At 57.0% G+C, this 25,114-nt stretch overlaps 1 protein-coding gene and 1 long non-coding RNA gene across 4 annotated transcripts in view; both read right to left on the reverse strand.

The window, feature by feature from the left end:
- Positions 1-417: 417 nt before the first annotated feature.
- EIPR1 (EARP complex and GARP complex interacting protein 1) overlaps positions 418-25,114 on the reverse strand; it is a 77,207-nt gene continuing 52,510 nt past the window's right edge. For 2 of the 3 annotated variants that reach the window (XM_074341603.1, XM_074341605.1), the window contains 5 exons: positions 15,913-16,012; positions 7,063-7,199; positions 4,514-4,681; positions 2,993-3,160; positions 418-898 (listed from right to left, as the gene is read on the reverse strand). In XM_074341603.1, the coding sequence (XP_074197704.1) occupies positions 724-898; positions 2,993-3,160; positions 4,514-4,681; positions 7,063-7,199; positions 15,913-16,012 (748 nt within the window). In that variant the 3' untranslated portion in view covers positions 418-723. The remainder of the gene's footprint in view (positions 899-2,992; positions 3,161-4,513; positions 4,682-7,062; positions 7,200-15,912; positions 16,013-25,114) is intronic. The other variant, XM_074341604.1, reaches the window with a different exon arrangement.
- On the reverse strand, positions 10,799-15,906 carry LOC141573447 (uncharacterized). The gene is made up of 2 exons (XR_012499158.1): positions 13,269-15,906; positions 10,799-11,207 (listed from the first exon to the last, which is right to left on the reverse strand). It is a non-coding gene; the product is annotated as an uncharacterized LOC141573447 (long non-coding RNA).

Consider the following 25,114-nt stretch of genomic DNA (forward strand, 5'->3'; position numbering starts at 1 on the left):
GGACGCCCGGGAGGCCGCGGCCAGAACACACCCTGGACTCACAGGAGGAGGAGCCGGCAAGGGTCCTGGGCTCAGAGTTTTGGGGTCACCTGGGGGTGGGGCTGACCCGGCAATTCGGGGTTTCAACAGGTAAGCTGGGGGTGGCCCCGGAGCATGTGCGTGACGTCGGGGTGACAAGGATGCCATCAGTGAGACCCTGTGGGGAACGGCGCAGGGGACCCCTGGTCACAAACAGTGTCAGGACTCCCCCAGGCCACAGTCTGAGCTCAGGCTGGTCAGCGCCGGGACGCAGCGTGGGAGGCCCCTCTGCCTTCTTCTGGGCCTGGACGGAGGGTATGAACAGGCCCCAGGCGATGAGGCCACACCAGGGGCAGAGCTCCAGAGAGGACGAGCCGGGGCCCAGGCAGCACGGCCTGCTCGCTTCATTCATGTTTATTCTTGGGAGACCGGCCAACGGTGCAGAAACAAACTAAAGTGAGGCTCGCAACGTCCTCAGAGAACAGAAAGCGGGCGGCGAGCCAGCGGTGGCCGGGGGGGCACCAGGCCACGCAGCGCGGGGTCGGGTCCCCGCTCGGGTTGGGGCATCTCTGTCCTCAGTGAGGGGAGACTCCGGGTGCCGCTGGCAGCAGGCAGGAGCCCCCTCACTGTTTACAAGCACCCGCACCGTCCAAGGGAGGCGAGGCGGGCTCTCCCGCCGGGGGGGGGGGGGGGGGGCGCGTGCGGTCAGAGCAGGATGTGGTATTTCAGGGCCCGGGGCACCCTGTTGATGACCAGCCGCCCGTCGTAGCTCAGGGAGGCGAACAGCCAGGGGTCGGCTGAGGACCAGTCCACGGCGTACACGCTGTCCTCGTGCTCCTCGTATGTGGTGATGACGCTGTCCTGCGGGGGCTCCTGGCTCCTGCAAGGCACCAGAGACACGTGAGCCAGGCGGGCATCCTGCTCTGGGGTGGCCGGGGCCTGGTCTTCGCACCTGCGAGACGGGACGGGTCCCAGGAGCCGCCCCTGCAGGAGCTCGAGCCATCCCGGCCGAGGGCCCTCGGGGACCCTGGAGAGACCTGGGCTGCCTGACACACCTGGCTCCTGGGCTCTGGAGCGGGCCGTCTGGGGGCCAGGACAGTGTCTGGAATGTTCACGGGGTTGAGTGGGGAGCAGCCCGACGCTCCCATGATGTCTGGCAGGTGGACCTGGGGGCTGGCTGGTGCAGCCCCGGGGGACACGAGAAGCCCCGCCCAGGAACGGGTGCAGAGCTGGCCAGGGCAAGGATGCCCCGCGAGCCGGTGGGAAGGGCCAGCAGGTCCCGGCCTGGGCTGTGACTTTCCCCATCACCCCCTTCAAACAGGAGTCTTGGGGCCCCTCCCTAGACACCTGGCCTCACCTGCCTGGGCTGCCCAGAGACCACAGGCTTTCTGTGAGCAGGGCCACTGCTCAGCCCGGCAGGGACCTCCTAGGCACGTTCCTTCCCATTTCACAGACAGCTCTGCTCAGGGTGCTCTCGGCACACTTGGGCTCTTCCAGGAAGGTGATCTTCTCCCTGAGACGTGCCACCCACGGGCCTGGCTGGCCTTCAGCTCTGAGCGCCCACCCACATGCAGCCCATGGCCTGGCCCTCCCGGGAAGACGACCTGCCAATGGCCAGTGGGGCTCTGGTGCCAACACCTCAAGCAAGTCCTCTTGCAGAAGCCCAGTCTCCTGAATTTATGAACAAACCACCGGAGCAGCAGGAAGCTGTGCAGGCACCATGTGCCGGTGCCACCGCCCGGCACGCTGCCAGCCACCCGTTCCTTCCTTCCTAACGAGCTTCTCTGAAGCCCTGCGTGGAGGCAGGATGCCTGAGTCACACGGGGCTGACGAAGGGGCCACCAGCTCCGTCCCCAGTACAGACGGGATGCGGCCCCTGCTTGGCCACGCGCACAGTGCAGCTGGCCACACGCGCCAGGTCGCTGGACTGAAACCACTGCCACTGTGTCTCAATAGCTCGTTTCCAAGTGTCTGAGCAGAAAAAGAACTGTGTCAAGAGAGGGGGGTAGACTGTCACCGTGCGGAAGGCCCCAAACCGGGTCCTCACGCAGGAATTTCAGGCTAAGCTCGGGGAGGCAGAGGAGGACTCAGACAACGGGACCGCGTGAAGAGTCTCGGAACAGACGACAAGCCCCTCCTGCGCCTCCTCCGGGCTCACACTGCTCAGCTCAGCGGGGTCTTACTCCGCAACCTCCTCCCCTGACGGAGCGTCTGAGTCCCGCGCATTCACCATGGAGGACGCAGCCCAACCACGAACATGCGTCAACCCGAGAAACGAGAGGTGCCCCGTCACCCCCGCACTGCCGACAGGGACATGGGCCCCTGCGCTGCCCTGCTCGGCCCCAGCCGGGAGCCCAGCCAGAGCCCCGGGGCCAGGGCGGCCTGCTCTGCACTGGCCAGGAGTGCACCTCGTAAGCCCCGAAGCCCGGGACCCCCGTGTCTCGGGGGCACGAGCCTGAATTTGAAGTGAGAGCCCCTGAGCAGGTGCAATTAGGACTGGAAAACAGCGCGTAGGAAAGTTTTTGGAAAATACAGCAAGAGGGTGCGGCTGTGAGAACAGGCAGTTTTGGTTCCCTGCGCTGTCGGGTGACTGGGGGACAAGACGGGGACAGGAGGGGCATGGACCGGGTTCGGCCTGTGGGGCAGACGGTCCACACCCAGACCCAGGATGCGAGGAGGGCGCCCTCAGCAGCTGCTGCTGCAGGGCATGGGGGTCACGGGGTGGCACCTGTCACATCGAGGGTCAGAGGCCAGGCAGGTCTTCACGGCCCCCGGGTGCCGTTTCAGAAGTGGACAGATGTCGCACGGACACGCACTTCAGAGACCATGCCAGCCGACGCTGCTGGCCCAGCCCCGCTCCAGCCCTGCGTCTCGGGTGCGAGCCCGCTGACCCACGTCCCTCCTGCCACGCGGACACGGGTGGCCCCTGAGAAGATGAGGCAGCGCCGCCCTGCCCCTGCCCGGGAGCTCTTACTTCTCCTCTGGCCGGCGCTCCTCCTGGTCACTCAGGTCGTCGTCGTCCGCCAGTTGGCCGAAGGGCTCGGAGGAGATGGACACCATGTTGGAGAGGACGACCCTGCTGTCACTGCTGCCCGTGAGGACCAGCTGGTCGTGCGAGTGGTTGTAGCGGACGCTCCACACCCTGGGGCGGGAGAGGGAACTAGCGCCAGCAGCCCTGCTGGACGGCGAGGCCGGGGTCCCGACCGCGCGGTCCAACACCGGCCCGTGTCCAGCGGGGACAGGCTCGTGCATGTCCCTAAAACATTTTAAGTCTCAGCTAACAGAGATGAGGCCAAACGGCAGCAGGTGCCCTGGGGGAGGGAGGCTTACTGCTCAGTATTCCACACTTCTGTACGTGGAAACTGCCCACGAAGCAAATGCGGGTTAGGGAAAACCTGTGACACTAAGCCAAGCCCAGGGCAGCTTCCCACAGCAGCCGCCTCAGGCGCAGGGCTGTTCTCTGGGTCGGGCCACTAGGCCCAGCGTCCTTCTGACCCACAGGCCCGGGCTCGGGGAGCTGGGCCGCCTGCCGGGCCACGTGCTGCGGGCCCGGGGCCGGGGGCGGGAGCTTTTCCTTGGATGGCAGCCGCTACGGGATTTGTCCCAGCTGTCCGCGAACATTCTGGTTTTTAAACACACATGCAAGCACGCACGCACGTGCACACACACACAAGCATGCACACGCCCGCACAAGCACACACATATGCACACAAAAGTACACACACACAAATGCACACATATACAAGCAAACACAAGCACACACACGTACACCAGCATGGACACAAGCACACACATGCAACACATACACACACACAGAAGCACACAGACAAGTGAACATACACAAGCACGCACAAACAAGCATGGGTGCACACAGATGTACACACACCAGCACACACACACACACACACACACACACAAGCGTGCACGCGCTCATGCTTCATCTAAATGAAACCACCCCCACTGCGTACTCTTCTACTGGGTCTCTGTCACCTACGTAGCAAAAATGACCCAGCTGATGGTATAAACAGGAGAAGAATGTTCTGCAGAGAAGGACAGCTCCTGGACACTCTCCGTGTCCGTGAACATAGCAGTCGTCGCTCTGCCAGCAGCACCATCCCCCCACTCCACCCCCGTGCGTGGACGTCGCCGCGCTGACAGCCAATCCCTACTGATGGGCACCTGGGCGGTTTCCAGCCTCCCTGCGCGGCAAACAATACCACGTGAACATCTGGGCATGGTGATTTTTGCATATTTGAACCGGCACTATTTTAAGAGGAAACAAAATCTAATATTTTTCTTCTTTTCCTACATTTCCAAATCACAAACATTCCAGTTTGGAGTTAGTGTTTCTTTAGGAAAAATAAAACTGGGTTGATTAAATGATTCACAGCCGCACAAACTGAGCTGGTTTGGGCCTTTCCCAGCGGTAAGGCAATTACACAAAATAAACTGCATTCTCCCCCCTGCCGCCCGCCAGCCCACGAGGAGCCCGCACCAGTGGGAGTGCTCCTCCAGCATCTTCACGGGCTCGGAGACGTTGCGGGTGTCCCAGAATTTCACCCTGCAGTCGTCCCCGCAGCTGGCCAGGTAGTACTGCTTATTGGGGTTGAAGTCCAGGTCCCGCACCAGCTGGCCATGCGCGTTCTCGATGCAGTAGATCTGGCTGCAGCAGGAGGGGCGCAGGTGAGAAGCAGGCCAGGAACAGCCACCGACTGCCCCGCACCTGTTGCCCGGACCCCGTCCAGCACCAGCCCCCCGCCTGTGCCCGAGTGTAGGCGCCAGGCTGGGGGCTCCAGCTTGACGAGGCTGCAGGTACCAGGGGTCTGGCGCCCCCTCGACACCCCCTCAGAGGGGGGGGCTGCAGAAAGGAGTCTGGATTGCGGCTCCCAAAGGTGTGAGCTGGTGCCTTGAAGGTGAGAGTGAACAGAAGGAAGCAGTGCCACAGAGAGGCAGGCGGACTTTCAGACAGGCCACCTGACCCTGTGTGGGAGGAGCCGTGAGATGAGAGAAGGGAAGAGGAGGGTGTGGAAAGCGGAATACAGTGGTGCTGGTGGTGGGAGACAGACAGAAAAGGAAGGAAAAGCTGGAAAAACTACGGAACACTGAAGGAGACAGCGCTGCTACAGCGAGGCCAGGCCCTCAACACTCACATCACCCTGGGCGCCAAGCCTGGAGGCACCTGCTCCGCGGTCCAGGGCAACACGGGAGGGGCAGGGGGCACACGGCTGTTCAGGGTGTGCTGTGCACACCCATCTGCGTGCATGCGTGCATGCATGTGTACACCCACACAGGTGTGCACTGGGGCGCACGCACACAAGCACAAAGGCACACGGGCACACACGCACGCACAGACCTAGCTGAAGCCCCACACCCACCCCTCCAGGCTGCTCCTCACAGGGCGTGAAGTCAGAACATTCCGCCTGGTACGATGGCCCCTTCTGACGTCACCAACCCAAACCAGAGGAGCAGGGCATCCTGAGGTGGGACAGGGGCTTGGGACAAAAGGCCTGCATCCCAGGCAGGACGGGATGAGGGCCCCCACTGGGTGGGGCCATGGTCCGGCCCCGTGTGACGCCCCGTCTGCTCGGGCCCTCCATGTACCCCCTCGCGTGTGACTTCACCTCTCCCGCCGTCACTGCATCTCCACTCCTCGTGGCCCCGAGGGGACGGTGGACGAAGGCAGCAGCTCACCTCCCACGCCCACCCCGAGGCCCCGCTCCCCACTCTCTCAGCAGATGCCCTCAGTCCTTTTCATCTTTCCTCCCACGCTGGCTTTTCTGACCCAAAACCACTTTGAAATCTTGAACCGGTTTTTATACCCTGCACTTTTCCAATATCCTAATATTTTTTCCTAAAATAATATACCCAAAACTAGAACTCTTCCAAGTGAAACAGAGAAATAAATAAAATCAAGCCTGGCAAGGTCCTGGGGGCTGGGGGCCAGTCGCACGTGCAGGGAGCATGACGGGGGTTGGCCGCGGGCTCTGGGGCAGCAGTCTGAACACACGAGCACGCAGCTCAGGAGCGGCCTGGACAGCATCCAGCCACGTGGAGACCTGAGCGTGCTGAGGAGAGCCAGGCTGCGCCCATCACCCCGGGGAGGTGGGCAAGAGCCCCGTTGGGCCCCTGGGTTTTGGGGTCTGTGCCATCAGTCTTCAAGGTCCTTGGCCAGACATTGAAATCTTCACATCCTTCAAAGGACGATGAAAACAGGACAAGGTGGCCGCAGCCCTGGAGGAATGGACGCAGCCCAGACACTCCTCGGGTCTAAGCCCGGGGCTTTCAGCTTCCGACACGCTGCTGAACAAACCCGCACACGCGCCAGCTACCGATCACCCCTGCGTTCTCAAAGGGCTGCAGGCCGAGATTTAGCGCGATCCCCGCCCTGGAAGGTAACACGAGTTATTTCACGACATCCCTCTTTGCAGCTTAGTGATAAATTACGGTGTGCTGAGGGGATAAGCTGTATCTTAAAAAAGATTGCTGGCCCCTGTTGCCATGACAACACTGTGCACACCGCCACCCCGTTGCTTGTCAACGCCATACCTGGCAGAGAAAACCTGCTCTTACGTGTCCCATTAGGAGTGCTGGCTGTTGTGTATAATGGCTTAAGTGACAGACTATGATTACCCCACGGCGTGTGTCTGGAAGGCAGAGAGGTGGCCAAAGACAGCGCCACATGCTTAACAGGGACGGCAGCCCTCATCTGGCGGTCACTAGCCACAGGGCGCGAGAGACCAAGGTCACATCTCAGTCCTGAGCTGCCAGGCTGGCCTGACCTTGACTCCCACTGCAGAGGGCTGCCGGGGTTGGGGGGGCGGTGCTCCCAGAGGAATGAGACCCCAGGGAGGGGGGACGGACCCATAGCTGGGTCCAGCTGGGGAGCAGAAATAAGACAAAGTGCATGACTTGCCAGAGATAAGACCTGCACAGACGGGCCACGTGGCCCCAGATACGTCAGACTCAGAACCGCGCCCTTGTAGACCAAGGGGAGGCAGGAAGGTGGGAGGCGTCGGGCGTGTCCTGGTTGGGCCTGGCACTGACCTCATGGTCCGCGTGTCCCACCCTCGGACGGCTGTGTCATTCGCCGTGGCCACCTGCGTGCAGTTGTGATGCGGGCTCCACCGTCCCGTCGTGAATTTCAGCTGTCCCTTCCCTTCCAGGGATGCTGAACTGGCCAGCTGCGAATTTGGCAATGGTTTCAAAGGAAGAAGAAAAGAAAAGTAATTTGAATTCTATTCAGGAAATTTCAGAGGATGTCCTCCAGCACAGGGTGTCATTGAAATAATTATTGAAAATAATTAGGAAGCTCTGACTGTTTCCTTCCCTTAAAAGGCAAGAATGTTTGAAACTTATTTGGAAAAACCTATAAAACTGAACGCAGCAAAAAATAGAAAGCATATTAATATTCCCTCTATCAAACGAGACTTTCAAGTGTGTGATTAGCAATAATCTGCTCACATGTGGAAAACCTCGAACCCTGGCTTCCCCCAAAGACACAGGCGGGGCGGGCAGGGCCGCACGGTCACTCCAGCTGGAGGAGGGTACATACACAGCCGCAGCCCAGACAGACAGCCGCTCGGGCATGCCCTCCCCCGTGCCCGAGCACCCTGAGCCCTGAACTCGGGGTTGACCAGACCTCGGCAGGTAGTGATGGAGACCTCGGGCCCCTGGCACAGGGCCCCGGCCTCGTCTCCACACTGCCCTCCCTGCCCTCCCACCTGCCACCTGGGGTCTGCACAAAATCACACTGGCTACGTCATTGCTTCCATTTGGAGGCTGGATATCTATCCACATGGTGACTTTTGAAGGTTGGAGAGCTCCGGGCTGCATCTGTGGCCCAAGGTCACACAGGCCACCATCACTCACTCCACGTCACCCTAAACCCCAGCCTCGCTCTGCAGACCCTCCGAGAGGGGTCTGGGGGCCAGCTCTAGACAGAGGCCCGAGGGAGTCACCAGGGCGGGAGTGTCTGGAGGCCCCACTGCAGTGCTTCTTTGGGGCCCCGCAGAGCGAGGGCAAGGCAGGCGCCCAGACTCCAGACTGATGGGCCAGGTGGTCCCAGGGAACCGGCAGTCAGTGCACAGGGCTTCGATTGGAAACGTGGGGAAAACATGGGCTCCCTCTCCAGGGAGGCTGGCCCAGCTAAGAAGGATGATGGCGGGGACATTTTTAGACACGACTTCCGAGCATGAGCCCCATTTATTCTAGTGACCACTGCAGCAGAGGCCACCCAGCCAGGACACACTGACCAGCCCCACAGAAGCATTTCACCTCTTCTCTGGACAGTTTCGTGTCTCCACTTGGCCCAGAAAATTTTTCTCTCAAAAAAATCCATGTTCCCACCTGAGTGACTCTGCACATCTCGTAGGTGCCAGGCCTCATGTCAGCACCTCACGGCCCGGCCGAGCTCCTGGCTGACTGCATGTGTCCCTCCCAGGAGGACCAAAGGCCTGGAGCCAGTGAGAGGGAGGATGGCAGGGTGTCTGTGCAGGTGAGCGCTGCGCAGAGGACAGCAGCGCCCCGCGCCGCAGAGTCAGGAGAACGTCGCCATCTCTGAGGAGACATGCGGACCAGGCTCCCCGGCGGGATGCCGAGGCTGGTACCATGCGCCTCCCTGGGCGATGGGGAGCCCTCCGGGTGCCCCCGCCCAGCTCCAGTGGGCTAGCCCCTGCCCACGCCGCCCACCCCGCCCTCTCCACCCCACCAGGCGGCAGGAAGACAGAGCACGTCTCCCTGGGAGAGCGGGGCCCCTGCTTTGTAAGACCCCAGTTAGCGCGCCTGCCCTGCCATTACACAGACCAAGTGCCACTGACTAGCCTCTGACCACACAAAGTCAAAGGGTTATTTCTGTCCCTGGTGGGAAGTACATGTTATGTTCCTAGCTGTGGGGGACACTGCCAGGCACGGCGGTGACAGAAGGAGACAGGTGACCACGCGCACACAAAGTGGGAAGAAAGGCAAAGGCCCCGGGCGTGCCTGGGTCAGGGGGCGGGGGCGAGGGCAGAGGTGGAACTGGAACACGGGGAGCACATCTGGAGAAGGAGCCCCCCCCCAGGAACCGAGCACAGCCGCGGGGGGCAGGGCCTGCACCAGGCAGACACGTCCGCTGGGAGCTCCCGGTGGCCACGGAGAGCCCACGGGGCAGGGGGCCAGCAGCGCCCTGCCCGTGGAGGATGCCGGGAGGGGACATGTGCCGCCTGGAACCCAGGCGAGGCCAGAGCCACGGTGGCAGAAGAGGCAGAGGCCAGATGAAATGTCAGGATGGGCAGCGTGGCCGCGGGACAGAAAGTGGGCTTCCTGGCGGCCAGGCCTGGGCACTCCTGCCAGGACTGGAGGACACTCGGACCCCTGGGTAGAACTGGGCCTGAACCAGCTCAGCAGAGAGGGTGACCCTGGGGGCTCACACACCTTCCCCCGCCTCACTCTGTCCCCACCTCTCCCCACTCTGGACCAGCACCCTCACGGCCACTCACAGAACGCGAGCTTGGCACCCCACCAAAGACCAGGCTGACCCTCAGACTCACCCCCGAGGGGGACAAGCGTAAGGGATGTGAAGCATCCACACAGGCTAGTCCTCCTGCGTGCCCGGGCCTGAGCTGCCGGGACACAGAGGTCTGCTTGCACAGCAGCCGCAACCACCGCCTAAGCCCCGGGTCCCCCTCAGACCCTGCATAGCCCCATGCTCTGCACCAGAAGCCCTTCCCGCCCAAGGGACTGAGAGGCCACCCAGAGTGAAGCCTGACAGACGTGATCCCCTCGCCAATGACTGGTTTAGGCCTGGACATATGGTCATGCCTGGAAAGGGGACAGAAGGACTTCTAGGAAAGGCTTTCCTTACAAAGCAAGGGAGACGCAGGGAAGAAATCTGCTCTCTCTGTGCTGATGTGGGAACCTGGATGTGATGGCTGGAACCACTGCAGTCACCTTGCTGTCATGAAGGGAGATAGCAATGACATGTGGACATGGCAGAGCGGAGCATGCAGAGTTGCTGGGTCCTCCATGCTGCAGAGTCACTGAGTTAACCAACCCCCGAATGGCTCTCTTGCCACATTTCTCATTACCTCAGATAATAAAACCTCCTCACTCTGTAAGTCACTTCCTGTGTCCTGCAGCCAAACTGACACGCCCGTGATGTCCCTTTGAGGCTTCCTACAGGTGTGGGAATGCCCCTGGCCTCTCCCAAGCCGGAATCCCAGCCCCACCTTTGAACAGGGGCTGGGGCCTCGCCCTGCTTCCCCACGAGCCACCTGACAGGCCCCTTCCCCTCTTTGCAGTCTGGCTTTCTCTCCTGTGTCTCACTGATAAGATAAAGAAGATCTGCCCCCTAAGGCTATGAGGAGTAAACACTCCTAAAAACCCAAGACAATGCCTGGTGCTCTGCTCCACCTTCAGGGACAAGGGCGGAAGGGACAGGATGTGCTGTCTTCTGGGGCACAGGTGGGTCCGTCAGAACTGACACAGTGGTGGTGGGACTCAGCAGGCCCTCTCAAGGCCCATCACTGCCTTCAGGATGTGGAAGGAAGGGTCTGGTCACCCCCGCCCCATGAAGTCAGGGTCATGGTGGCAGGCGGCCCACAACGACCCACACCGACCCACAGACCCAGCACAGCTGGCGGGCTCCCACATCCCGTCAAGGACTCTGCCCCCGAGAAGTGTTCCAGGATTCACAGAGATGACGCAGGGTGGTTCTGAGAGCTGTCTCCTAGAAACCTGAGTCCGCCTGTGTTTAGAAAATGCCACGAGGCATTAGGTGCCAGCATTGGTGAGGAACTTGAGGTCATCTGCAAATTATTTTTAGTTTATTTCAAACAGGACTCTATTTGTAGGAAGAGCAGAATTAAAAGGGTTTTTCCCCTTGGCTGCACTGAAGCCTAGCCTCTCCCTGTGGAGACCTCCACAGCTGCGGGCTTGACCTTCGCTCCAGACTGGAACAGGAAAGGCGGTGAGGGCAGACGCAAGGCTTCTGACCAAGATGGATGAGAATGCAGCAGTATTTCCGTCACAGCAATGAGACACCAGTAATGCACGGGGGAGAGATCTCATTACAGCTGCTTCGTTGGAGAGGGAGGAAATCTTTTATGAAGAATAATGAAGGCTTGGAGCACCGGAAGCCCTGCAGCAATCAGCTCACTGCGCCCTTCCTGTGTGAGCCGTGATCATCACTTGCCGACTGCAGGGAGAGTAACCTAATTATCAAGCAAACACAGATCGCTCTTCAGTGCCTCAGTTTCTCCCCTTTGTACCTCCTGCCTTTACACTAGGATCCGACCCTCGTTCATAATCCGCTTTTAGAGATCATGTATTCCAGCTGCTCCATCTGTCCACATGTCCATCCTTCTACGCATCTTTCTAACCATCCATCCATCCATCATCCATCCCTTCACCCGTCTATCCATGCATCACCATCCATCAGGCACGTGCCGACCACCTGCCACGCACCAGGCACCACAGGGGAAGCTGTCTTCATGTAATGTCACTGTTAGAGTGTCCTCCTTTACAGATGTGGGCACTGAGGCGTGGACGGGCCAAGCACCTTGCCCAAGGTCACACTGCGGGTGGGACCGGACTCAGCCTTCAGCGTCTCCTCCGTGTGCCCATGACCCTGATCCCCCACGGCCCCTTAGCCTCTGGCCCATGCCTGCCCCAGCCGATTCCAGGGAAACCTAAAAGTGTAAACTAGAGGCACCATCCATACACTGTAACTGACGGAAACTACCAAAGAGCGGAGGCTGCGTCTCTGCTCAGTCACAGGCTGGACAGCCCGGGGCCCCGCAGGGATCCAGACCCGACGCTGATGGCAAGCACGCAGCCCTGCCGGGTTAGCACCTGCTTTCTCTCTCACACACACACAGCTTTTAAATGCACGCTTCCTCTTTCTCGTAGAAAGAAGCCTTTTGAGAGCTCAGGAAATACTCGCTTGCTAAACACCTCCCCTCAGTCCACTTTGCATCTAATAGGTTTTTTCCAAGATCCACCTGGAAAATTTAAAAGTACTAGTTGTCCCCAATATTTAGAAAACCAAAAGGCATGAGCAGTTATTATGCTATGATATCAAGATATGGAACCTAGTAAGTTACTATACTCCATGTTTTCTTAGAGATCACGGCTTCTTTTTTAAAAACAAATACCCTGAAACGTGAATTCAGACGCCTGCTGTCTCTGCGCCGTGGGTTTAGGGGTATTATTGTGGTAACAATGCAGACACTGCTCGAAATATTCCAGAATGCCTCTTTAGGAGTCTCACAAGAAAACCAGTTTTCAGAGTTTTAACATGTTTTCCACTAACCAGCTTTACATTATAAAGCTTGGTTAACTATCTAATTTACTAGATTTTGCTCCAAAGAACTTTGGACTGTTTCCTAAAATCAAATCCACCCTCACAGGACAAAATCTCCCTGGAGATGAGGAGGCCAAGGGAAGGAGGAGTCCCAGCGCAGGGAAGTGGGGAGCTGGGCCGCTGGTCCCCAGGGCTCACCCCTGCCTGCGTGTCCCCACACAGCAGACAGGCCCTGTGCTCCCAGGCACAGTGGGCAACATGCGGCATTTAATGATCTCCAGTCACTGCCAGTTCCATCCGCCAATGTGTCCCCGTTCCTCCGTGGTTCCTTCTAAAGCTGGGATCAGAAACCCTGACCAACACCCACGGCTTCCTCCAAACAAATGCTCCCTGGGTAAACACCCTCAGGCCCTGTGCCCAAGCAGGTGACACCAGCTTCATCTTCCAGGGGCTCCTGCACGGACAGGCAGCAGCGGGGGCAGTCAGTTCCCACGGCCACCTCTCCCATCTTCCGTTGGCTCTGCCGCCCCCGCACCTCGAGGGAAGCTGCTTATTTCTGCAGCCAGCGAAAGCTGCCAGGACCCAGAGATGCGCGAGTGCACACCCAAATGGGGAGGCCCTGCTCTGCCTTCACTGGGGTCCGGGACCCCACGGAGCTCCCCCAACAGGCCTCCCTTGGGCTCTGCTAATGATTATAAATGGCAAAGAGCCTCCAATTTAATTGCAAAAGGTAATGATGCAGTGAGCATAAGATTAGATTCACCACAGAAGGCAATATCCTCAAACAATAAAAAAAAAAAATCGTGGAGCCGGGCGTGAAGACGGCCGAAATCGATAGGAAGGGAGGGTGTGAGACACGGCGGCCAGAACCACAGAGAGGTATCGACAGAACTGCTGACAGCAGATAAAAAGGGGGAGAGAAAACCAAATTGGTCTCTGCAGAAAATAAGTTACAGATTAATCACCCTACCGTAAAATCATTTTGAGATGACTGAGGGTCTGAAGACGCCCTCACAGTCTGATTACAGGACGGGACGGCGGAGTCGGGGCACCAAGCGCCTGCTGAATCCTAATGCAGTCGGAGCCGCCGTTTCCTCCCGGGGTTGCCTGCCGGGTGGGGCAGCAGGTGCTCAGAGGCTCCAAGCACCCTCTGGACCAGGGCCGAGCCGCCCGCCCCACGCCTGCTGCGAGGCCTGGCACTGTACAGGAAAGCGCTGTTCCCTCTGTCTTCAGTGCGCAGTTTCCAGGAACACCTCCTGAGGGAGGGGGCAGGAGAGGGCCCCCTGGACTCCGGCCAGATGCCCCAGCAGGTCCCCTGGGAGGGGGGTGCTGTACAAGTGTCCAGCCCAGACCTGCAGGGGCTGCAGGGACAATCCGAGGCACTCAGTTTCCTTCCAGTTTTCTGCTTCAGCCTGAAAGTTCAGGTGAAATCTGCATTCTACTCCAGGATACAGAGCTGTGTCCTACTTTTTAGGATTTTAATAAAAATAGTGATCTTTTTTCTGAAATATTATTAATGTGCTAGGAAAACAGGCCAACTCAACTCCACACTGAGGCCTGTGAGACACCCTTCTGACCATGCAGCTTTAAGACCCTGACAGGTCACTTCAGACTTTGAAAGCCCGAATTCTCTGCCACATGCTGATAATGATAAACCATTACTCACGCATCTCCTTGACCAGAGGGCGACGAAGGGGTTGTCAGCGCTGCAGGTGCCACGGGGGAGAAGAGCTAAAGGCGCCCCAGGCACACACGGACAGAGGCGAGATTCACATACCCCAACGAAGCCCAAGCCACAGACACCCCCAGCCCCTCCCGACCACGTGCCACAGTCTGGCCCCGAGGGGTGCGTGGCATTACAAGCTTTATCATTTCAAATTTCTTGATTTTCTCTCTAAAGTTGTCGCTCTGACATTCAAATGCAATGAAATTACGAATGCATGTAAACAAACTCATTTTATGAGCAGAAATGTTAAGGAATCAGATATGAAAAAATATATACCAATTGGTAGGATATTTATTCCAGGAAAGACAAAGTATTTAAAGTGATGAATGTCTGAAAGCCAAACTGGTTCCCACGAAAGTTGGTGCCAAGCATTAAACAGGCCTGGAGATGAAAAGGCCCATCAAGAGGGGCGTCACCTTCTGGTCGGGGACCTGCAGACAGAGCTACTCTCCAACCTTGGGGACGGGGCTCCGAAGGTGACTGACAGGGCAGGACAGGAGACAGCCTCCGTGCGGGTCAGTGACCCAGGGACCACATGTACAGAACAGCTGACATGTCTGATGGCTAAACCTCAGGACCTTGCCTGCCAGTGAGTGAAGGAGGGGAGGGGCAAGGGGAAAGGTCCCCACGTCACAGTCAACGTACTTCCACGAGCTAGTCAACACCAGGAAATCTGCATTTGACAACTGCTCCTACCTAAAAGGTGATCTTAACCAAAGAGATATTGAAAATCCATTCATTAAAAAGACATATACTTGACAGAATGGCCATCATTCAAAAATCCACAAATGATAAATGCTGGAGAGGGTGTGGAAAAAAGGGAACCCTCCAACACTGCTGGTGGGAATGCAGTTTGGTGCAGCCACTGTGGAAAATAGTGTGGAGATTCTTCAAAAGACTAGGAATAGACTTACCGTATGACCCAGGAATCCCGCTCCTGGGCATATATCCAGAAGGAACCCTACTTCAGGATGACACCTGCACCCCAATGTTCATAGCAGCATTGTTTACAATAGCCAAGACATGGAGATGGCCTAAATGTCCATCAACAGGTGACTGGATAAAGAAGTTGTGGTATATATACACCGTGGGATACCACTCAGCCATTAAAAATAAAATATTGCCATTTGCGGCAACACAGATGGACCCAGGGATGATCATACTAAGTGAAGTAAGTCAGGCAGAGAAAAACAAATACCAAATGATATCAAACTCACATGTGGAATCTAAAACACAAACAAACAAAAACCCACAAATGAACTCATTTACAAAGCAGAAACAGACTCATAGACATAGAAGACACACCTATGGCTGCCAGGGAGGAGAGGGTGGGAAGGGATAAGCTGGGAGTCTGCGATTTGCAGATACTAACTGCTGTATATAAAACAGATAAACAACAAGTTTATACTGCACAGCACAAGGGACGACATTCAGCACCTTGTAATAGCCTGTAAGGGAAAACAATATGAAAACGAGCATGTGTATTATGTATGACTGAAACACGGTGCTGTACACCAGGGATGGACACAGCATTGTAAACTGACTGTGCTTCAATTTAAAAAAAAAAAGACATAACCCTTGACACAGAAGCATATACTTTTGGCTATCTCACTAACTCTTTTGGATAAATTAATGGCCAAAGGGGGTAGTTTTGTCAACTTCCAGATTCTGTGTCGTATTTGTGCACAGCCTTGAGGCCTAAATCCCAAACAGCTTTTGCCTGAAAGAGACAATCACTCAGTTCTCTGACTGATGATTCAGTGCGTTCATTAATTAGCCCGCAATCAATGCCAAAATCCTAAACCTGCATGAATCAGGCCGTGTACTCGGTGACCAGCCGAAGCCCAAGGGACAGCGCACGAGGCCGAGCTGGCGGCCTGTCACTCACCGCCGCCCGGCTGCCGCTCTCCTGCAGATCCCAGAGCAGGACGTGGTTGTCGGCCAGCGAGATGACTCTCCCCCCGGCCCCTGCCGGCTCCCATACGACGCTGCGGGAGGAGAAAGGAGAGCTCGTTAGGCGGGTGCCCGCACCCCACCCTCCAGGCTGGGGCTTTCACACACACCCTCCCCCGGCCAGCAGGGCCCCTCCGGCCTCGTCACCACCCGGGTGGCAGTGGCGCTCTCCCTGACGCTGCGCGGCGCTAACGCCCTGCTGGGGACAGGCACCCAGCCCTCCTCTCAGTCACCTGGTGTGTGCATGGGGGGTGGGGGGGTCTGGGAAGCGATTATGGCTCCACGAGGGCCGGAGGGCGGGCCGCGTGGTGGGATCAGTGCCCACACACGGCCAGACACCAGACTCTCCGAGCTCTAGGTCCCCAGTCGTGCATATCAGTCTCTGTCTCTCCCTGTGATCTCTGTCTCTCTCCCTGTGATCTCTGTCTCTCTCGCTGTGATCTCTGTCTCTCTACCTGTGATCTGTCTCTATATTTCTATACCCACCTTCCCTGCCATGTGAACGCACAGTGCGAGGTGGCATCTGTAAGTCAGGAAGAGAGCTCTTCCCAGCACCCTGATCTCAGACATCCAGCCTCCAGAGCTGTAAGAAGTCAGCATTTCTGCTGCTTAAGCCCCAGCTGTGGGCTTTCATTATGACACCCGAGCTGACAAGACACTGCAGACAGGGTCTCCCGGCCCCTGGGGAAGGGACAGCTGACTGACTCTGGCCAGAGATGTGAAGGGGCCCGATAGGGGCTGGGTCTGAGGGACATAGACAGACGGCGTGACTGGGGAAAGGAGGCCCGGGTCTCTCGCAGCATCTCCTGGGAGGCAGAGCTGAGAGCGGCGGAGAGGGGGCATCAGCCCTGAGGTGCCCATCAGCTCTGCGTGCCCTGCCTGAGCTGCCAAGCACTGTCCAATGTCTCAGTAGCGCGAGCCAGTTTCCTGTTACCTGCAGCCAAAACCATCCTAACGGTGCAAGCACATTCGAACAACTAACTAAAGACACACAACACACCACCGTGGTAAAGGACAAAGGGGGCAAGACTTTCTCAGTTTGATCACAAGTAGGAATTTCTGCCTTCCCGGCTGCAACTCCCGAGTGCTCATAAACAGGAGAGTCCCACTCCGCGTCCCCTGACACCTGAGGAACTGAAGATGCCAACAAAGACCCTCGCTGTTTCCTTCCCAAACAGAACACAACGCTGACTGACGGAGCGCACCTCCCCGACACCATCTTGCAAGACAGTCAGTGAGCCGTTACTACTTTTATCACAACGTCAGTGTAATTCAGGACCACAATTTCTTTCTCATTCATAGTTTAAGACACACAGAGTTCATAGCTCTGTGACCACAGGTACATGACTCCTCTGTCAGCCCAAGAGCTCTTCTAATAACAGTGAACAATGCACAATATCCAGTAAGCAGAATTGAAACACCACGTGGCCAGAAGAGACGCCAAGAAACCTGCTTCTAAAATCTGTTGTGCCTATTTGGTGAAGACACTGGCAGTTCTGATCTGAAGACACTTTTCTGGAGCAAGATGACTGAAATTCTCTTGGCAGCCTGTTCACACAGGGACACTTATGTAGAGTTCAGACAGCCGAGAATGGATGCCAAGGAAAATGCAAAACAGGGAAGAGGGTGCAGGGCACCGCAGCCCCGTCCTGGCGGAGGGTAGGCACTTGTCTGTGCTGGACACGTCCTGTCTCGGCCCCTCGGGCCGCTGAGACAGAACACCTCAGAATGGGGACTTAACCCCCAGAGGCTGATCTCTCACACTCTGGAGGCTAGAAGTCGGAGACCAGGGTGCCAGCGTGGTGGGACTCTGGTGAGGACCCTCCACACGGCCTGCCCTGCAGACAGTCGCCTTCTCCCTGTCCTCACAGCAGAGAGAGCAGAGGGGAAGCTCCGAGTCTCTCTCCTGAGGGCACTAACCATCTGAGAGAGAGCTCCACCCTCCGGACCGCGTCGCCTCCCAAAGGCCCCACAAAGGCCAACACACTGGAGACGAGGGTTTCAACACATGAACTCGGGAGAACAGCAAATGCAGCTCCTAACACCCTACAACAGGGACAGGAAATTCAGATCCATCTACAGGCTCCTCACCAGCTCTCACTTGTAACTCCTGCCCCCTAGTGCGCACACGCACACACACAGTCACACAGACACACACGCACACACAGTCACACAGACACACACACAGTCACACAGACAGACACGCACACAGTCACACAGAGACAGATGCACATACACACACGCGCACACACACAGAAGAGCCAGGACGAGGAGGAACTCCCCAGCACTGTCAGCACAATGACAACCTGAGAGCCGTCACACAGACGAGGGATTTTCAGCGGAAGTCCCAGAAAGCCAGAGATGCCCAGGGCACTGACGTCACAGCGTAAGAATTAGCCGGTGCAATGCCAGATACTGGCCGCCCCCCCCCCACGTGCAGGCCCTCCCTGTCCTCCCCAAAGGCCGTCGTTAGCGACACACCAGCCTTGGACACCACCTCTGGGCCGTGAGCATCTGACTTTGGTTCCGCAGCCAGATGAAAGGCTCCTGGAGAGAAGACCCCGTTTATTAAAAACCTATTCCATTCTCCAGTGACCAGCAATATTCAGGGCCCACGGCACTGAATTCATACTTGCTCATGAATTCCAGGTAAGAGAAAAGAATTCCAGTAAGAGTGGAGACACCACATTCCAAAAAATGAGACCACTTTAAAGTGCATTTAGTTAACCATTAGCACACTAGGGTTTGGGGGACAGCCAGCAACCCTGAAACGAGAGCAAGAAGGAAAAGCATTAGGCTCCACGCCGGCAAGACCCCTCCTACTGCCGCCCGCCCACGGCCCCGACTCACTGCCCAGCCGGCCTCCGGGTCCTCGGGAGAAGGGGACCGTGGCTGTGAGGGCCGGGGCGCTGGTGAGGAGGGGCGGGGTACCAGGGCAAGCCGTCAAGGCGATGACACGACAGCCATCGGGGGGGCGGGGGGAGACCCGGGCCCCCGGGCCCTTGGCGTGGCCGAGCCGGAACAGCGCACCCGCCGGCGCGAGGACGGTCCTGACCGTGGCCAGCGAGCCCCGCGGCGGAGCGGAGTGAGTGCGCCTTAAAAACGGTAAAGGTCAAAATCGGTTTTAGAAAATTTTCCATCTAATACGGGTTCTTTTAAAGCCTTGATGTTTTAACTTTGATGAACCTCAGTGATCAGGAAAACTCAAGTTATTCAAAAGTGCCGCGCTTAAGGTTTCAGGCGGCTAAGTTTTAAATCAGAAATTCAAACAGCAAAACTGAGTTAGCTTCATGAGGAAATACAGTGCCCGTGAACCTGCATTACATCCTCCCACAGATAAAAGCTGATCCTAGCAACCTCCCGTGTGAGACATCGCAGGTGGGGACACCGTGGGTTAAAGGCATTTCATAGTGGACAGTCGGATAGCGTCACAGAAGGGCTCAGAGGCCAAGCCCGCACACGCCCCACCCACCACGCACACCCCCAGGTCCACTGCTGCCAGGACACTCTGCCCAGGGGGCTCCACCCCAGCTGAGAAATGCCTTCCCTGCGCCCCCCCCCACCTCCCTGAACAATGCCAGACACTCAGGGGTCAGGTGCACATGTGTATGGCAGGCCTGGTATGTTCCAGAGCATCTACAGAGGGTCAGATCCATGGACACATGGGGGGCCGGATATCCTGGGGCACCTAGAGTCAGGAGCATGCACACAAGGCGCGTTCGGAGCATCGATGATGTGGACCAGGGGGCTCCAGCCAACATCAGGCATCCCCGAGAACTGGCTCCGAGTCCTCTCGTTTCCTTCTGCTCAGGGGGTGCACGCGCACACACCTACACAGGCATCAGCCCAAGCTGCAGACCCCAAACTGCTCGCACGCTCATTCTAGAGCCAAATCCAACAGCAGGAGGGCGTCGGGAGGAGGCCGCCTGCTTCAGAGAATATTCTCCCTCCGGACGCAGCCCGGGCAGGGCCCCTTCCCACCCCTGACTTACAGACAGGGGTCCCCCGGTCCAGCTCTGCCCCGGGAGTGGAAGTGAAGGCGTGATGGCTTGCAGTCCCCCTCATCACCCCCAGCACGGTTCCGTTTGCCTCTGTGTGGCCGCGTCTCCCTGGGACAAGGCTTGTGTTTCACAGCCACATTGTCAGAGGAAACAATCAAATGAATTTCAAATGTTTATAGAACTAACTTTTTATATTGGAGAAGGAAAATATATATGTAATTCAAAAAGAAGAAAACAAAGAGATTAAAGAACACAAGAGGCAATGCTGATTTGCTTCAGGAGAAATCCTGGCTTCACGTGCTCACTGGTGACAGTTTTAAGGGATGCTTTATCAGGGGAACAGTCTCCTGCCACCTCTGAAGGTCACAGTGAATGACACACGGTTGCCACTGCAAAGACACAGGAAAACAGAAAACACTGGGGTTGTGAGGAGGCCTTCCTCCGCAATTCTGACAGCCTGCGGCCGGGACCCACACAGGCGCCGGCCCCAGGTGACCAAGCCCGAAAGCCTGGGGCCCGGGCAGCGGGGTGCACGGTGGTGTCGCGGGGAGACCGGTCTATGAGACCAGCTGCCCAACTGCTGAGTTCCCAGAAGAAGTCTCAGTGGCTGTGTGTTCTGAGAGTAGTCACGACCGCGGCCTGCAGCGCCGCGATCCTCAGTGGAGATAAACGTCCGGGAAGGGGAGGGGGGGTCCTGAGAGGAAATGCACGCGGCCCTTGCCTCACCCCGGGCTTCCCGCTCTTCGTGCCCCTCGCCTCGCTCCTGTCACACACCGGCCTCTTGTCCCACAACTTCCGTCCACGGGACGCTTCACAAATCAAGGCCCTCCGACCTTCCCGGCGGGGGGGGGGGGGGCAGCCTGGACAGTCCACACCAGCACCGCGGCTTCGCTGACGGCAAGAGCCCCTCAGGCGCCGAACTGCCTGCAGACGAGATGCTGCGCGTCACGCGGCCCGACTGCTGAGGGAGGCTTGTCTGTTGTCCACCCCGGGCGGCACGTCCGAAAACACGTGCAGCTTGTTCACAGGCAGCGACCCCTCCGGTCTCAGTGCTGGGACCGGCAGAGGATGCAGAGTGCGACGAAGGGGGAAGCCCTCTCGCCTCGTGGACCGTCACCACAAGCCCAGGGCCACAAATGTGAGGAAGAACCCAGAGTTCCTGCCGCCCTTGCTGCTCCGAACTAGGAAGTTTACTTCTCTGCGTGTGAACATCGTCCACGGTTCTGCTTCATCACGCTCGACAGTGAGTGTGAGCGGACGTGGAACTGCGCTCACAAGTTGGGACCAAGGCAGCACAGACCTCACGTACACGCACGTTGCCCCCCTCACAGTCACTGAAAGAAAAACACAGAGAAGGCCTGCTTCTGTGAATAAACCCAAGCAGAAAACTTGAACTTCTTTGAGGCAGTTCACAAGGACCACGCCAGCAGGAATCTTCAGGTAAGGGATTCCAGAACAAACGGCTCAGACTCTGGATCTTGGCACCTGCGGTGAGGACGCTCAAGGGACACTGAGAAACTCCTAAAACCACCTCAATATACGACTAACTTAAATTCCCATCATTTGCGTATCCTCCCATTCCCTGCAGTCCCCGCGGGAGGGAGGTGGGGGGCCAGGCAGTCTGCCCTCGGGCCGTGCTAACTCCTAAAGACGGAAACCACCCCTCTCTGCGGAAACCAAGCCTCAGCACACGAGGGGTGCTGGGCTGAGACCACCTATTGGATGGCATTCCAAAACTCGCCACATTTATTACTTCACTGAAAAAGGGAAAACCTTAAGAAACTTACCTATTAAACCATCAGCGATGAAGTCAGAGATTATCAGTCAAATTTTGAAATTCTTTACAAAAAGAACCTAAGAAATTATTTCCCCAGTTTATACCTCTCTCTCTTAAAACACACAGATTTGGCAATCTGGTTAATTTCTTCCTGCTCAAAAATTCACAGCAGAACTCGAGACGGCTTTCCACAACTGCTACAAGCGTGAAAAAAGCGCGCTCTAAGAGGCGCACCATTAAGTCGAGAAGCACACTGTGATCAGATCCGAGGATGTGAGGTTTCCTGGTGGCCAAGACACACAGAGATACCTGAAGTGACAGGACCTCCCGTAGGCACCACCTGGGACCCCTTTCTGACGGACACGCGTGTAACTCTGGGCGCTGGTAACTTAGTTATTGGAAGTCTGCGTTTACTCCATCTCCACCAGCCACGCACGTGTCTCAACAAGATCGTGCACTCGCACTCACAGCTCAGCGCTGGGAAGTGTGTGGGCTGGAGACCTGCCTCCTCAAAAGCCTCCCTCGGGAGGGGCACGTCCGAGGCCCAGGATCTACCACAACATCGGGTGGACATGGGAGCCGGCGGACACCACCGCACCGTGCTCCTGGGGAGGCTCCTGGCTGGTCCTCCCGCCCCAGAGAGAGCCAGGCCCACGACACTGAGATGATTGACTCCCGCGCCCCGAAGCCCCGAGCTCACAGGCCTGCCTGCTGGGTGCTCACTGCAGACTCCCCAAGACGGTGCAGAGGGGGTGGGTGCCACGCGGTCAGTGGCCAGTCCAAGAAGTTCAAGGCTTCTGCTCCTGTGTCTGACGAGCAAGTTCAGAGCTAGCCTGGAAGCCCAACCCGCTCTGAAAGAAAGAGCACCGTCCGAATTCCGATCAGCAGGCTGGGCTCCCCTCCCCCTCCCCCTCCCACACCCTATTTTTCAAACAGTAGAAGAAAAACCAACGATAGTTGAAAACTCTCACGGCCGAGTCAATGGCCCTTCAGATTTAAATTTTTAATGATTAAAATTATTTAAACCTCAAGTGTAAATAATCACAAACAGAACTTCAAAAAAGGCACCCTTGTGAACTCTCCCCTGGGCACAGTGGTGCGTGTCTGCCCAGCACGTTCTGGGGAAGACCCTCTGGGTTCCTGAGGGGACCAACTGAGACACTTCGAACCCTGCTGTCTAATGGAAACTTAAACTGGAATCTCAGAAAGGATACGAATTTATCCTGCACTGTAAATACTTACACCCTTTGTACCGTGTGTTCAGATTCCGCAGTCTGGCTCCTCCCGGACAAGCTGTACCTACACGCTGCGTCTTGCTATTTCCTCCTCACCACCCCTGTCGTAGTTAGTTACCCTCACGAGGGACAAGGGCGGCTCAGACAGCCACCTCGTTTGACAACAGAGACTTTAACCAAAGTGAATGAGGAAGACATCTTTACGCTGTCCTGTGATACCACAGACTGTCCTTTTCCTACACAAAATTAGGGATTTGGGCATCATTCCGGCTTCTTTTAAAGCTAGCGGGCGTCTTCAGTAATGAACCAGTAACCAGGGAAGCAACTTCCGGGCTCCCGTTTAAAAATCGCACGCCTCAGTGCATCTAGGTCAGGTGAAGCCAGAAAGCACGAACGTGGATCTTGTAAAATCTGACAAACACTCAGTGAGGACACTGTCGCACTCACAGCGGATTTTCCGCCGTCACTGACAGGAGAGTCATACCACAGGATCTTTACAAATTTCAAACTTCTTTTTTGACTTAACCTCTAAGACAACTTCTGTAAGATACTAAGGGTAACTTTGAATTTACTCTTCGTAACATTCACCTGAGCCAGCTCACACGGTTCTGTCACACCGAACTAAAAAGAGGAAACACAAAATCAGAGATGAGGCACATTCTTTCTCTGGCCAAACCACCTCAAGCATCTGGGGGACCCACACAAGTCTCTTTTCTTGTGCTTCTTCTCCAAGCCCAACACCAATGCTTATGCCTTTTTCCTTTTTCTAGCAATACTGGTAATGTGTGCACCCACTTCCGGGATTCCCAGCGACTCTCAGCCTGGCATTTCAGAGCGACATTTACCTCCATCAACACTGAAGAGGTACCTTTCCCCCAAAGTTCACTCAGAAAGCAAAAGTCGGTGGTCACTGCGTCCAAGTGCCAAGGGCATCTGCAGCGACATGAGAGCAACACCCGGGTGCCCGCTGCGCTGACTCCTTGCGCCCCGCCACGCCCCGGGTGGGGAAAGTGTGTGGAGGAGCCTGTGGCTGAGTGTCGGTAATTTCACTTCCATCCCCCATAGCTGCTGGTCTCTGATTTTAGTCACTTCTCCTTTAAGGAGACGTCCCATCCAGGAAACACCGCAGTCTGTGTGACTGCTCCTGAGCCACCACCTGGGAACCGGCGCGCTGTTCCCATGAATTGACTTTGCTTCCACTCTCCAGCAGGGAGCATTAATCTACGGCCACGGTGCGTCACTCCTCCACGCTGGAGAGCCTCTTCACCACCAAAAGGAGGTGGAGAGCTGTGAAATCACGCTGTTGTGGCTGATCAGCCCTCGGCCGATTACGACAGATGCACCGCTGAGACTCGCCCAACCTCTCCGTGAGCCGGCGTGGAGGACAGCTACCTCCCGCCTGCTCTTACCTGCTGCGTTCCCGAAAACCTGCCCCTCACCGGGGCTCCAGAATGCACTGCAGTGAACAGAGATGGGGGTGTGGTGCCAGGAGGCCCTAGAGAATTCGGGGGGTCTGCAGCCCCCACTCCCACGGCGCAGCTCACCATCGGTGCAGACACTGCGTATGCTGGTAAACGCACACCCACCAGTCACTGACCCGAGGAGAGCCTGACTCCAGAGAAGGATGACCCGCAGCACACAGAAGGGAACTGTGGAGAGCCCCTCCTGTCCACCCCCCAAAAGTGAGTGTCCGCTACACATGTGACACTGGGGTGAACTCTGACCTCAGTGTCCTTAACATAATGAGGAAGAATTTTATTAATTCCACTTATCCAGATTACTAATCTTGATTCCATCCTGTTACAAAAGGCTTTAGGCAGCTCACACATCACCTGGAGGATGACAGGATGAGATACACTGAAAACAGCTAAAATACCACAATTTGGTAAAAGTGTCCCCACTGGTTCAACCCAACCCCTGCAGGCAGCCAGCCACCAGCTGAACTGACTTCACCCCAGGAGGACCTCACGTGGATGGCATGGCCATGGCCGTGGCAGAGCAGCGGGCACCCCGACCTCAGTGTGAGAGGTGGACTGGAAGGAGGGTCCTGAGCTACTATTAGAGAAGAAGCATGCGGCACTGAGGACGTGTGACAGCGAGCCCACTGCGCCTGCTGAACTTAGA

This window comes from Camelus bactrianus, chromosome 15, assembly GCF_048773025.1.
Source record: "Camelus bactrianus isolate YW-2024 breed Bactrian camel chromosome 15, ASM4877302v1, whole genome shotgun sequence".
NCBI lineage: Eukaryota > Metazoa > Chordata > Mammalia > Artiodactyla > Camelidae > Camelus > Camelus bactrianus.